The 13,786-nt window shown below is 40.9% G+C and overlaps 1 protein-coding gene across 2 annotated transcripts in view; it reads right to left on the reverse strand.

Moving 5' to 3' along the window:
* The window catches only part of LOC119181932 (carboxypeptidase D-like), a 40,941-nt gene that overhangs the window by 8,484 nt on the left and 18,671 nt on the right, over positions 1-13,786 (reverse strand). For both annotated transcript variants that reach the window (XM_075888919.1, XM_075888920.1), the window contains exons 11-22: positions 13,196-13,460; positions 12,179-12,281; positions 10,669-10,930; positions 9,446-9,614; positions 8,807-8,915; positions 7,794-7,934; positions 5,308-5,488; positions 4,089-4,287; positions 1,995-2,124; positions 905-1,120; positions 497-561; positions 147-278 (exon numbers count right to left, since the gene is read on the reverse strand). In XM_075888919.1, the coding sequence (XP_075745034.1) occupies positions 147-278; positions 497-561; positions 905-1,120; positions 1,995-2,124; positions 4,089-4,287; positions 5,308-5,488; positions 7,794-7,934; positions 8,807-8,915; positions 9,446-9,614; positions 10,669-10,930; positions 12,179-12,281; positions 13,196-13,460 (1,972 nt within the window). The remainder of the gene's footprint in view (positions 1-146; positions 279-496; positions 562-904; positions 1,121-1,994; positions 2,125-4,088; positions 4,288-5,307; positions 5,489-7,793; positions 7,935-8,806; positions 8,916-9,445; positions 9,615-10,668; positions 10,931-12,178; positions 12,282-13,195; positions 13,461-13,786) is intronic.

A 13,786-nucleotide genomic window follows, 5' to 3' on the forward strand; every position in this document is an offset into this window, starting at 1 on the left:
TAAAGAGTTCAGTGATGAGCACAAAAAAATGCAGGAATTTAACAGTACATTGATGGTATGCATTAATTTATATTAAAAGTTAAAACAAGTTCATATGCCCCATACATTCACAAGTTTGTCTACCAATCAGCAGTCTAGTTACTGACCTGGAGAAGGTAGTTGAGTATTGACTGCTTGTTCTGAACCCACAGAGCTGAGAACTCGCTGATGTTAGGTGCTGGACAGCAAGAGATGAAGGCTGCTGTCTCGTACGTTCCACTATATCTGTAGCTGAAGTCCTGTGAGGCGACAATGAGATGTTTAACTATTAGAAATGCAGGAGTGAATGCCTTTTCGACAACATAGAGCACTAGGAGCAGGTAAAACAAATGTAGAGCTTCTTGATACAAAAGAACACTCTTGATAAGCTTTGATAATATGTTGTATAAAAGCATCACAATATAACAGACTTTCTATGAAAAAAAAAAGTCAAGTGATGAATATGGTGCATACTTACCATCACAGAACCATTGAGATGACCTAGGTCCGCAGACTCCGGCAAAATTCCATCAGATGTGTTGTCTGCAAGTGTGAGCACATGTTTGCAATAATCACTAGACATGCTGAAGAAAGCAATAACTTGAGCACACCGAGGTTGTTACATTCAGTGCACGAAAATAAGAATAAAATCGGCAATGAACTAAGTGCATGCAAGTGCAGTAGACGTAACGTGATTTTCAGAAGCCTTGACACAAACTGTCTTTTCAATTCACTTCAACACTTCACACGTACCAAGATACTCAACCCTGTTGTATAAAAAAAATGAACCACATGCTGAGATGCTTGGTTGAATGCTGCTTATCCTCATATTGCTAGCGCTGCAGTCTAAAACTAGATAAAACAGTGGGCATTCTTGTACACTCACAGCTCTTGCTTCCACAGGCAAAAGTGCCGTTAAGCATGTCGTCATTGTGGTATGCATAAGTCTTGGCCAGTCTTCTGAGCACTGCCGTGTCGATGGCACCAGCACCTTTGGGCAGTGCCAGTGCCAAGCCACCAGTCAATACATTAAGCGAGGTGACAAAGTGGTACCGATCTGTCCACTGTTGCACAGCACGAACCTCCGGACGTGAACTGCTTCCTGGAATGAGTGTAAAAAAAAAATGAAGACTTGAGCTGCACTGTCTCATTGGAAAATGCAGTGTTTTCTTTGCAGTGCCAAATAAACTTGGTCTGTAAATTTAAAAAAAGAGAGAAAAAAAGATACAATAAAACAAGTACCAGTAAAGAGAGGGAGATAGCAGCAAAGTGCTACTACCACAACACTCCACAATATCTTTCATATTTACAGAGCAGATAAGAAGGCCGCAAGCCAGTAAATAAAGATAGACACAACAGCACGCAGTACGAAGCACAGAGGTACTTTGATGACTCCAGCGCTAATGTTAGCAGACTAATTCGGGCAGTCTGTGGTGGTTGAGCAAGCTGTGTTCGCATTGACCTGATCTTTCACTAAATGAAACTCCTTACAGGCAAGCCATTTCCTTGGCCTTCCTTAGTTCTATTTAAAGGAGTCCATACTGTTTGTTTTTGTGTGTGCGTGCATGTTAATGTTTGTGCACGTTTGTGAATCCATCTTTCAGCTGAAAGGCACCATGCTCATGTTAAGTTTCCTGAATACGATGGCGCTCCTCATTTCTTACATTGATACGTTAATTATTCAGCCTTATTCTGGAATACCCTTCATTTCATTGGTTGTAAAATGCAACACCTGTGTGCTGATATTTAGGGGCATGTTAAATAACACCAGCTGGTCAAAAGTAATTCACAGCCTCACTACGGCTACCCTAATAATCACATCGCAGGTTGGCATTTAAAATCTTTTATATTACATTACTCTGGAATGCCTTGTTACTGCCTTTGCATCCATTTTTACTTGTGCCAAATTGTGCCCTGCCGTTCTTTAACTAGACACATGAGAACTCTGTAAAGTGATCCAGGAACTACTTACTTACCATCAAACATAAAGAACAGATTGCTGCCACTAGGACTGGATTCATTTGCATCACATTTTCCAATAGATGAGTTGGTGATACCATCAGGATCAAGCAGTGGAGCAATGTGAATTCTGGAAGATGCCATAATCTGCAATGACATGGGAACAAATGGGTATTACTTCCAAACAGAACCATGATTCTTAAAACACGTTTGTGTTACATACAGGTCTCATCAGGTACTTACTCAGATGTCTTAATCACCAACTCTGTTGGCAAAGGAAGAATGTTGCACTCGTTACTACGGATTACACGGATTGCCACAGCTTGTGTGCTAAGAAATGTAATCATCTCAGTCACTTCTTCCAGTGCACGAGCGCAAAATGAGAAATCACGAAAGAAATCAAAAAATTATGCACAGCTTTCTTCACAACTAACTAGCAGACTCTCCTTGGTACTTCAATAAAGTGAACTGTGGAGATATTTGATAGTTTGCATCACAAAATTAAACAATGGCACCAGCACAAGTTAGAAACTGCATCATGAGCTGTTCTGTAGAAGAATAGAAAAGGTCAAATTAATGAAGTGGGACTAGCAGTGAGATAAGCATAAAATGAATAAATAAAGTGCATCCAAACGCAATAAACGTAACGAAATTATCTGAAGCCTTGACACGAACTGTTTTTCCATTTCGGTTCAACACAATTCAATTTTATTTTTCTTAATTATGAAAGGGTAGCTGCTCTCTGCACCAGTTTGCTCTTGGTTCCATTTTCTTGTACAGTCCAATGCTCGTCTTCTGCAGGATTTTCAGTGCCAAATGGTACGGACTTACAAATGTCGAGTTAATCGTTCACGAAACAGTAACGTTTCTCGTTTTATTCCCAGGAGGAGGAGGAAGGGAAGAAATGAAAGGCAGGGAGGTCAACCAGACGCACGTCCGGTTTGCTACCCTGCACTGGGGGAAGGGGTGAGGGGATTAAAGGAGAAGAGAGAGAGAAGTGAAGGGCAACGTGTATGTTGGTGGGACCTTGTCCATTGCACGCATCTCTCTTTTATTCTTGCACGCACTTTAACTGCTAACAGTAACACTGTTATACTACATGTTAACATGAATAACATAAGATAGTGGGTTTTCTCTAAGCTCTGTGCTACAAATGGGCCATGTATTTTCTCTTTTATAACCCTTCTGTCACTTTGTGGGATTCTGCAGAACTGGTTTGCAATGCTCAATTTCCGTGAGTTTCAAGTAGTCGATTCACTCAGCCTCACACTACATTCTGGTTAGCTCAATTGGTAGAGCAACCACCCAAGAAAGTCACTGATTGGTCCCAGGTTACATTCCCAGACTAGGACAAATTTTTCACCAACTAAAAAGCTTTTTTTTTTCGTGAGAAATCTGCACAGATTTCCTTGTAGCTTTGCGCTAATAACATAACAAAATGGCGCACTACCGCAGTACTCTCCGACAAGAACCAGCCAATGATGACAGCGGCTATGAAGAAAGTATACTCGCGGACAACTTTTCTCGGCAATGAAAGGAAAGCTATGGGGGCGGAACTTCTGCACATGTACTCTAATGCAAAGTACTAGTTTAGTCTGACGTGCATTTAATACACTGTGGAAAGTGATCACTGGGAGGCAAAAGCATCCCATGGCATTTGATTTGCTGCTTAGACAACCAAATGTGGATAAGATTTGTTATAAGTTCTTTAGGCGAGGGGACGGAATTATCAGGATGAGACAGATGCTCATCTGAAGGTGCGAATGCCACTTAGTGTTTGAGGTACACGTGAAAGGCGTGACTTTCTCACGCATACAAATGGGCGAAATGACATTGTCTGAGTTTAAACAAATATAATTATCTCACTAGCATGTGCTGTGTCATGCCTCAAGGAACTTCCCGTACAAAATGAGGAAGTTTTATTTCGTTTCAAGGAGGCAATTGTGAAGCCGCTTTCATTAACGGTAGCAATCGTGCAATTCGGCTCTGTCGCTTTCGCTTCAATGCCAAGAAAACTTTTCTGCAAGTGCAGCATTCCTCAACGAATGCCACCACTTCTCTGGTGGAGTGTTGCCACTCTGAGCCCCGTTTGAATCGGCAGTGTATGGTACCTGGGTGACGAGGCTGTTGTGCTTGTAGCGGGTGGCCAGTGTGTGGGCCAAGTGGAGGAGCATCTCGGTGGCTGCCAGCTGGAGGCCCCCAGCCAGGCCGGCCTGCAGCCGGATCTCGGGGACACCTGGCCGGTGCACCCGGGGGGTAGCACCCAGCACCAGTGCAGGCAGGTCCCGCCCGCCCGCACTGCTGCCCAGGCTGCAGGATATTACTTAGAATGTTCAAATTGTGATCCAGAATGAAACACAAATAATATTGTCTACTTGCTATGCTTCCTCTATACAAAAGTCCATTGCAGGGCACAAATTCATCCAGGCTTACTCACGTGCCAAGTGCATCTTCATGGGTCACAGTGCATACATAAGGGACAAGGTAAAACGTACCTCAATACCTCACGCAGCAGTTCTTGCTGAATTGGGAAATAACAGTTTCATTTTAATGCAACTGCAGGTAGCAAAGGTGCAGCAAATATTGCTTTAATCAGTTGACTTGTTTAAAAAGGATCAATAATTCATTATCTGGTAATGGTGTCATGCTTAACACATAGCCATCACTACACCTAGTTATTTCATTGTGAATACTATCTAGCAACAAAAACTTTAGCTCTGTAATGACAGCCGATTTCCCATAAAACATGATGCCTTATAAAGGTGCAGATTTTCCAGCATTTAATTAATCCGGCATTTAATTTTAATCTCCGGACAAGTACGAACTTTTCATCAGCTAAGAAGCTTTTTTTTTTTCTGAGAAACCTGCATAGATTTCCTTGTAACTTTGTGCTAATATCATAACAAAACTGCACACTACCGCGCTACTTTCTGACAAGAACCAGCCAGAGGCGCCAGTGGTACACAAAGGGCTGGTCTTGCTCAGATAGAGATCCTGTTTCCCTTTCTTTCTTTTTTAGGTGGGGGAAAAGAGGCAATGCTGAGATGGTGAATCATGGCGATGATTGTACGGCTGCATAAGGCCAATTATTAAATTAGATTTGTTTGAAAACCAGTAATGTTCCAGTGACGTGGTTGCAAAAGACAAGTTTGCCAATGTGTCACATGCCATACACTATATGGTACAGTCCAGCCACACACAAGGGAGGATTCAGGACATTAAATAATTTCCTTAGATTTGTACAGTGTCTAGTCATGTTATTAGAAATACTTCTCTGACACATGCTGCACACAGTTGACATGCGCATGGCTGAAATTCGGAGCCACTTGCCTGTAGAGGTAGGTGGTGTTGGGATACTTGTGGGCGATGTATCTGAGCAGCTGCAGGGCCTCGGTGTAGCTGTGGTACTTGTGCTCATACGTGTCTGGCTCAAGTACCAGCACGAGGCTGGTCCCCTCGCCCGCCGACACCGTCACCCGCTCCACCCTCATCTCAAACTCATTTGCAGACGCTGCAAGAGGAGGCTTGGATCAGGACGATGCAATGGGCAAACGTGCTTTGGCGTCAGCTCATGCCACAGCAACAGGCAACTACCCAAAGCAAGCAAGCTCAGGAATGAGGTGACAAATGTCAGAAGTCAGGGTCACAGCCTAGCCTTGTCACTAAGTGGGGCGAGCAGAAGTATGGCTAAATGAGGAAGACCTGGCAGAGCCATGGTATGCATTTGCAAGAAGCAGTTTCAGTTGAGCAGAGAGTTTGGCTATGAAAACATTATTTTTCAACTGTTGGAGACACAGTCCTTAGTACCCTGGTCACCCACACTGCATCACACTTAAATGAATTGCTGAGTTAAACTGTAATCAAAAGCTTATTTTTATATACATGGCATATGGTCCATTGTGCTTGACTGCACGACTGCAAACTTACAGAGCGACTCAGTGCTGTAAAAAAAAAAAAAAGGTTTACTTCGGAACAAGGATTCTTTAAAGGATCTTTGTCTGAAATTGCATCTTATTGAGATATTATTTAGAGCATTCTTACTTTAGGCCATCATTATTGCTACATGATGTCTTCCACACCAACAATATTGTAACATGTAATAAGCATGCTAATTTCACACGGCACCATGCTTACATACATGCATATGGAGTTTCATGCACATACCACAGCATGCTCACTGTACTATATTTGCTAAGGTTAGGAGTCATTTGTGAATTTGAGATGTGTCTCCATTTGTCATATGCAAATGACAAACAGCCACTAAATGTTGCTAGCAGTTACACAGAGAGGCTACGCGTAGGCTAAAATGTAGATTTCACTTACTTTCAACACCACCACCAGTGCTGCATGTATTGAGAGACGAAGTGCTCTATTTAGAAATTGCTACAAAGGGCCCTTAGGCACTCTTGAACATGGATGACACAATACATCATTGAAGGGCAACTGCTCTGTGTGTATGTGTTTTGTATAGCCGAAAATCAATGTGTAAATATAACAGTTCAGCAGTCTGTATTATAAAGAAGAGTGGATTCTCTACGTGCAGAAAAATGATTACATAGAGGAGTCACTGTCTGCTCAAAAATGAAGAAACTATGCTGTGCATGAATTCAAGACAATTTATTCCTTTAGACAATGAAAAATGAATTTATGAGAAAAGAAAAAAAAGACACCAAAAGCAGTTTTTTTGATATTCATACAGAAGGCATTTGATGCGTTTTTTTTTTTATATATATAAACTAGTGATGACAATGAGCATGCAGATGATGACATCAACACAAGTGCATATACGAAGAACCTATAATTTATTTCTAAGAAAATAAATTATATAAATGGTATGATAACAAGTGTAATGGTGATAATTTGCTATAGTGTGGACAGAAGATGTGCGTAAGCGGCAGCTAAGACCACGAATAGAGTCCATTCTTTCGAGTGGAGCAGTTGCAGTCCGCTAAAAATGCAGACTTGGAGAACTGAAAAAACAGAAAAGGGTGCCCCACACTTGCAAAGATGTATGCAACTGTCGGTGAAGCAAGGAAACGCAAAGCCACAAGCGATACAAGTGCCAAGGTGACACTCCGTTTCAGAAATTGTGTAAATATGTGTGCTTAATTATAATTATTGCATGCTCATAAAATAAAAAAAGAAAAACAATGGCAAAGCAAAGGATAATTGGTTACACTTGACATTTTCTTAGCCTCTTGTACACTGGTCTTGTCCACTTTGTTGATGATATGCACTCTTCAACAGTAAATGTATTGAGCTATATTTTGTACCAAATCGCATGTCAAACCAGAGCAAATGCAAACTAATGAATGAAACAGCTTGACATTAGCTTGAGTATTTGCCATAAGTTATTTGCCAGAAGCTTCAATTATATGTCAGTCATAGGTACACAGCATTTCTGAAACTCGGTTTGATGAAGCAACAAAACACCAAAGAAAAGTAATGACAAAAGAAGACAGAGAGTCAGTTATGTGCTCTGAGCACAACTTTTTTTTTTTTTTTTTGTCTCCTGAAGTGATCAGTCTCAACTCTGAAACAATACCTGGCAACTTCCTATACAACCTTAATATCGCAGACATGACAAAGTGTAACATGCTAATCTTGAGCTGATATGTATTCTCGGTGTGTGATGATAAGTCAAAAACGGGTCTCTGTCAGCACATCTGTCTAGGCTACCTTTAAACTCCAGTCTTTTTCTACAATAAACGTTCTCTTTTTTTTATATTGGTCAGGAAGCAAACAAACACACAATCAATCCAGTGTTTTGCCACGTATGGTGGCCGTGAGAATAATACTGGTCACTCACTGCTTACCTGTGAGCACCACCTTTCCGGGGGGTACAGCAAGGCAGAAAGCACCACTAGTCGTTTCGATAGGACGTTTGCTCGTATGTACGCCAACAGTTGCCTTTGTGAGTGTTGTACCGTACTCGTCGGTAACACTGCCATGGACGCCTGGCATGAGCAGAGAAGGAAAAACAAAAACACTGAAGCCCGTATTAACAATCCTGAAAGGGCTCGAAAGAATGCACCAAGTCGGTATCATAATCAGAAAGCAAGGAGTTAAGAAGCTCTTCATTTCCAATTAAAAAAAATTTGTTGTCTGCAAGATAGATTTTCTTGTGTGAGTGACACCTCTTACCCTGCTTTTAACTGTGGGGACTGGCCATTAAAAGATTAAATAGTATCTTCGGGGGGGGGGGGGGGGGGGGGGCGGTTTACAAATACATAATTAAACTCTGCCTCATAGTTTTTACTTCTACTACGGAGTTCATGCTCTCTGTTCATCTGTTTGATTGGGACTGAAACTTGCCAGCCTTGTTAAAGATATTTCTGGACTGTTCATTCTGCCAAGTGGGGCAACAAGGCAGTTTTGCTATGACAGTTACCCAGTCAGTAATTTAACTTTGGACCACTTTTTTTCTGCTATTATTTACGATGACCACTATTTTTGTTCTGTGCCTATACCGGCTCCAAGGATGCCTACTTGTTCAATTTGCTTCAGATATTAAAAAAATAATAAAGACATGAAAAGTTTGGTGACTTGGCACATTTCAAACACTTTTTAAAAATCGGGGTTGATGTACACATTTTAGAATAAATCGAGGGCTGGGGGTGTAAAGATTTCTTTCACTTGATTCTGTTGCTTGATCACTTTTTTTTTCACACAAGCAGCTGATACTGATCATAATGAAAGTTCAAAGTTGAAAGTGTGAAAAGGAACGGACCTGAAACACAACTTTTACACTATAGCACCAGCCTAAGAAAAATGTACACTGAGGCACACCATGGTAATGCCATCGAAAAGGGAAGAAAATGAATCTCACTTGTCTTTGCAGCCTCCAAGAATTCAAGAAGGGGGTGTAGTGTGCGCATCCAAAGCTTGGGAATTTCTTTTCTGGCAGGGAAGTCGCAACAATCCAATAGCACAGATGCCTGCACGAAAAGCAAGTTTGTGGACCAATGTTTACAAAAGCAGTGAGATACAAAAGGAACAACAATAATAAGACCCTGTTACTCAATGAATTTCCAAGTTCATCAACGGCAGAGAGGAAAAGATGTTGACTAGTAAAAAATGAGTCCTCAATTTATTGGCATAACGCACGGAACCAATTTTCTTTTCTGCCATGACGAACTACGTTTATGTCCATCTCACATTAGCACAAGCCTGCTTAAACTTTAACAAGCTGTTCAAATACTCAAGCCTCCTTTCCTTCCTGCAACTGAAACCAGCAAAAACAAAACATAATCATCTTACAACAGCAATGAGATGCAATGAGATATAATCTTATGCTCTTTCATCCATTTCTTATAACGTTGGCAAAGCCATGCCATATCTGAGACAAAAGCAACTGATTAAAACTAACATAATGTGATAACATAAAGGCCACAATGTGTTATAAAAACAACACTAAATCTACCCAGGAGTGTGGTATGTTATAAATGCATCTTAAAATCACGTTTACCATCAAAGTCCCGTGTTTATTGTAGGCATACTGCAGCAAGGAGCCATCTTGAACAGGTCTCAGCTCCTTTTCGCACTTGGACTGATCAATCCTTTTCTGGAAGCCAGCTACGAGGCCATCCATGGTCATGTTGTCTAGCAGGCCACTATTCGTCTCATTCAGAGCAATCCTGCACATCGCAACCGCGGGCTAGTTACATCACAGTTGCGACAATCAGTGAAACTTCACTGCTGCAGAAGAGTCTAGCCAATGAGTGCTTAATCGCTGGAACTTGTCTACAAAGCAATGATACTGAAACTGTAAATAGTATTCAATTTGTAACTGTGAACTACACTTATTAATAGCTGCAAGAAAGGGGCAGTTTGTACTGCCAAGTGCAGCAATAAACAGTTTGTTTTTGTTATTTTTTTTCTGCAAAAAGAGACATCACAGATGGTGACGTTTGATTTTATTGTCCTTTTCTTTTTTTATCGCGTTTACATTTACACACCTCAAAAATACACTAAAGAAACAAATGACCGAAATAGCTTGCATACGGTTCAATTTATTTTTAATGATTCCAAACAGAAATCATAGTATGGCAAGAAACATCTGCATTCACTTGAAGCTGCCTCAAATATGGCTTATCTTTTTGTCCTACGAATTTTTGCCTAACCATGCAGATTTTATATATATTAGCGCTTATAATAATATTGACTTCAGCTTTCCCAAAATTTTTGTTTTCTTTGCTTGGTACTATTTTAACCCTTCCACTACTGTAAGAAAAAAAAAGAATGGGCCAAAGTTACCCAAAAAATTTGTTCGCTCAATTTGTAAAGATTTCTTTTTACTGAATAAAATAGTATCATTCTTTCAGTTCAGTGGGGTTCTTTCATTCTACTAATTGCATAAAAATAGAGGTAACTCGAAAGTGGCTTCACTGCATAGCAATTAATGAAGAGTAGCAATAAAAGGAGAGCACAGACACATATTGCCCAACATGAACAAGCGAGCGACTAGTGAGCATCAGAAAACACAAGTATGACAAGTGCAGTCTCCATTTTTGTTATGATGAGTACAGTCATCATCGGTCATTTTGTTACGATGTCTCATGACTGTATTCGTCCAAACAGCAGAGGGAAGGTTAAACATTCTGTGACACTTATTGAGACCTGCCTATAGTCAGACCAATTTTATCACACCACGCCTTTGAGTGCCAACAGAGCAAATGACCTGGGGCTCACCTGACACCAACACCTCCCGTATCAAGAACAAGACCTGCCACATAGTGAGACACTCCCAGGCCCTCCTTGACGGCTTCCACAATCGGGAACTGGCCCGTAAATTCACTGCTGAAGTGGTCCTCCATGTTTAGCTCTTCCGACTGGTCAGAGTTGCAGATGCCTTCTTCGTTGTGGCTGAAGCCCGCCTTGTCCACTGAGGGCACAATATGCACCGCCACTTTTTCCAGAAGGTCCACTATGCGCTGGGATCGCAGCCTGTAGCCTGCACATGAGATGCACAATCGTAAGCCTTCTGTCCTCCTGGATGGATATTTATGTATATATTTGATTTGCATACGCAAATATGCCAGGACACAGAGGAAAGAGGGAAACAACAGGCTGACAGCTGCCACCTATAAAGGCCCGCCTACTATTTCGAGAAAAAAGAAGAGATAAAGAAAAGAAAAATGGGAGGAGAGAAAAACTAAAAAGAAGCTAAGAGAGACAAAAAAATTATGAAGACTTGGAAAAAATGAGTAAAGAACGTGAAAAAAAAAAGCATTCCTAAGTGAGCAGCCAGATCAGTTTGGTTCACAAAAGTCAGCAGAGCAGCCTGGTCACATCGAGATGCACCCCCGTCGGTAAGATGAAATCGTCCATGGTTGCACACTTACATCAAAGGAATTTATATTCCTTAATCAGCAAAGTACTCTGCATAACAAATGCAGAACTGAATGCAAAAGCAATGTAAGATAAAGCACACTTATCTGCCAAGTTTCTGATAACAGGGCTTAAAAGGTCAGAGGAAATACTGCACGTCGCAGATATAATTACGTAATAGTTGGGGTTTTTACATCGCAAAACCACGATACGATTATGAGAGATGCCGTAGTAGAGGGCTCAAGAAATTTCGACCACCAGGGATTCTTAATGTCTAAGCAGAGGACCTGTAGCACTTTGCCTCCATTGAATAGTGGCTTTTGTGGCCAGGATCCACGAGATTCGGGGAGGCATTCGAGCACCATGCCACCACTGTGGGTCACGTTACGATCGGTGACAACATACTACTGCCCAGACGCAATCTAATTCCTCAAACTAAAATAAGCATATAAGTTGGTTTTGAGTTCTCCTATGTATGCTCTAACAAAATTACTATATATGTGTTAAAAGATCATAAAATTTATAAGGTCACAACTCTCCTTTTTTTTTCTTCTTCTGACAGCTAACGAAGTTTGTGCACGAGAGATTGGTTATAAGCTAGTTTTGCAAGATTTAGCTGACAGCACTGACCAAGTAGAGACAGGTAAGACTGAAGGTTTTCTGAAAGCCAACCAAAAATTTCTTGACCACATTGTGCTGACATAAATTGTCCTACAATGCATAGGTCTACATAGGTCTACAAAATGGCATTCACATGCCAATATTCGCAACTCTGTTCTGAGCTACCAAGTCTCTTCATGACAAGACATGATCTGTCACAGCTGTCTAGAGAAGGAGTGGTTAAACACACACAACTAGCATGAGATGTTACCTGTGACAAGGTGCCTGGCTAGGCGTATCAACATCTCCCTTCCGGCAGGACGTCCTCCGTTGAGACCTCCAATGAGGACAACTTCTGGCTTCATTTTTTTGCTCTGGAGGATGAATCATAAGAGTGAGAAAAAATCTCACAATAAAAAAGTAAGAAGAAAGCCACTGACAAGCCAGATACAATGAGAAAATGAAAATGAGAAAATTTTATTTAGTCTCAACCAGTTTATTCTTTACATATGCTCACGTATGTTTATGCTAAACACAACATTGATGATCTAAAATTTTAATATTCACCAGATTGCACATTTATAGCAATTTGCACAAGCAAAAAAATGAGAGAGAATCGGCTGAAAAGAAAAAAAAAAGCAGCTCCTATCTGATTAGAGTATGCACTGTCACTTTAATTTCTGATCTCCAATACTGTGAATATATGATATGCTTTTCTGAGAGACTATTTAATGGCTTGATAACTGTTGATACTGCTTTTAGCATAACACATTTCTTTTTTTTTTTTTTTCAAAGTCGGAGAATTTCCACTCACTTGAACTTACAATAAGCTCAGTTCCAGTACCTTTTTCGCTGTAGGTGAACCTTACAGTGACAACAACACTAATTATGAAATTTCACAAACATGCTTATTAGCTGTGTATTAGGAAGCACACATTTATTTAAAAGAGCAAGCATTTATACATATCTATACAAGAGTGAAAAGCTTTTGTAAACTGAACTTCATATGCCCACTCCTGCACCAATTTATGACTTTCCAATAGGATTATTTGGTTCTTATTTCATTGGAAACAATGCATGCAAGACCCTGCCAACAACCAGATGCACCACAACTCCCCAATAAAACATTATCCAGTATAAAAGATAAGTCACATGAAATCAGGCAAAAAGCAAAGCTACATGTGAACTAGACCATATTCTATATATGTAAGCATAACTCCTGCTGCCTGTGATGAACACGCGTCACAGTTGATATTCAGTCTTATAAGCAGAACGTAGGTCATCTCACCGGCACAGTTATTCGCAGGAACTGCAGTGCAGTTTCACCGGGTGGGCCAAAGCTGTCCTTGACCTCAACAATATCAGAGTAGTTCTGACGCAGCTGCATCAACAGGTTGGCGAGTTCATCAGCACCCAGATACTTGGGTTCTCCATTTTCGCCAATGAGGAAGTCGTGCTCCCTTGACCACTTGGCATAACGGCGATCAACGGTGAAATTCGCCCAAGTTGCATTGCCTTCCAAAACAGTCACTCGTTGTACAGGCAGTGGAAAGCTGTGAAAAAAGAGCAATGTGTGGATAAACCAAGGGAGTTCCGTTGTCTGACAAGCTGCTGTCCCAACAAGGCATTCTAACTCAATACAGTACTGAGTAACTAAGCATTAAAGGCCCATCACTTGCCTGCACTAAAGTGCTCATTTGGGCCTCATTTGGGCAGGAGCTGTGCACAATTGAGTAATGCGCGAGCATATGCCCTACATGTGTTTCGAAGTAGGCCTAAGACAGGTCATAAATATCCACACAATATGTGTTCATCTTGATGATGAACACATAGCACACTTTATGGGTATGTATAATTTTGACTGTTTATGGCAATGTTT

The sequence above is a fragment of the Rhipicephalus microplus genome, chromosome 3 (genome assembly GCF_043290135.1).
Source record: "Rhipicephalus microplus isolate Deutch F79 chromosome 3, USDA_Rmic, whole genome shotgun sequence".
In the NCBI taxonomy this organism is placed as follows: Eukaryota; Metazoa; Arthropoda; class Arachnida; order Ixodida; family Ixodidae; genus Rhipicephalus; species Rhipicephalus microplus.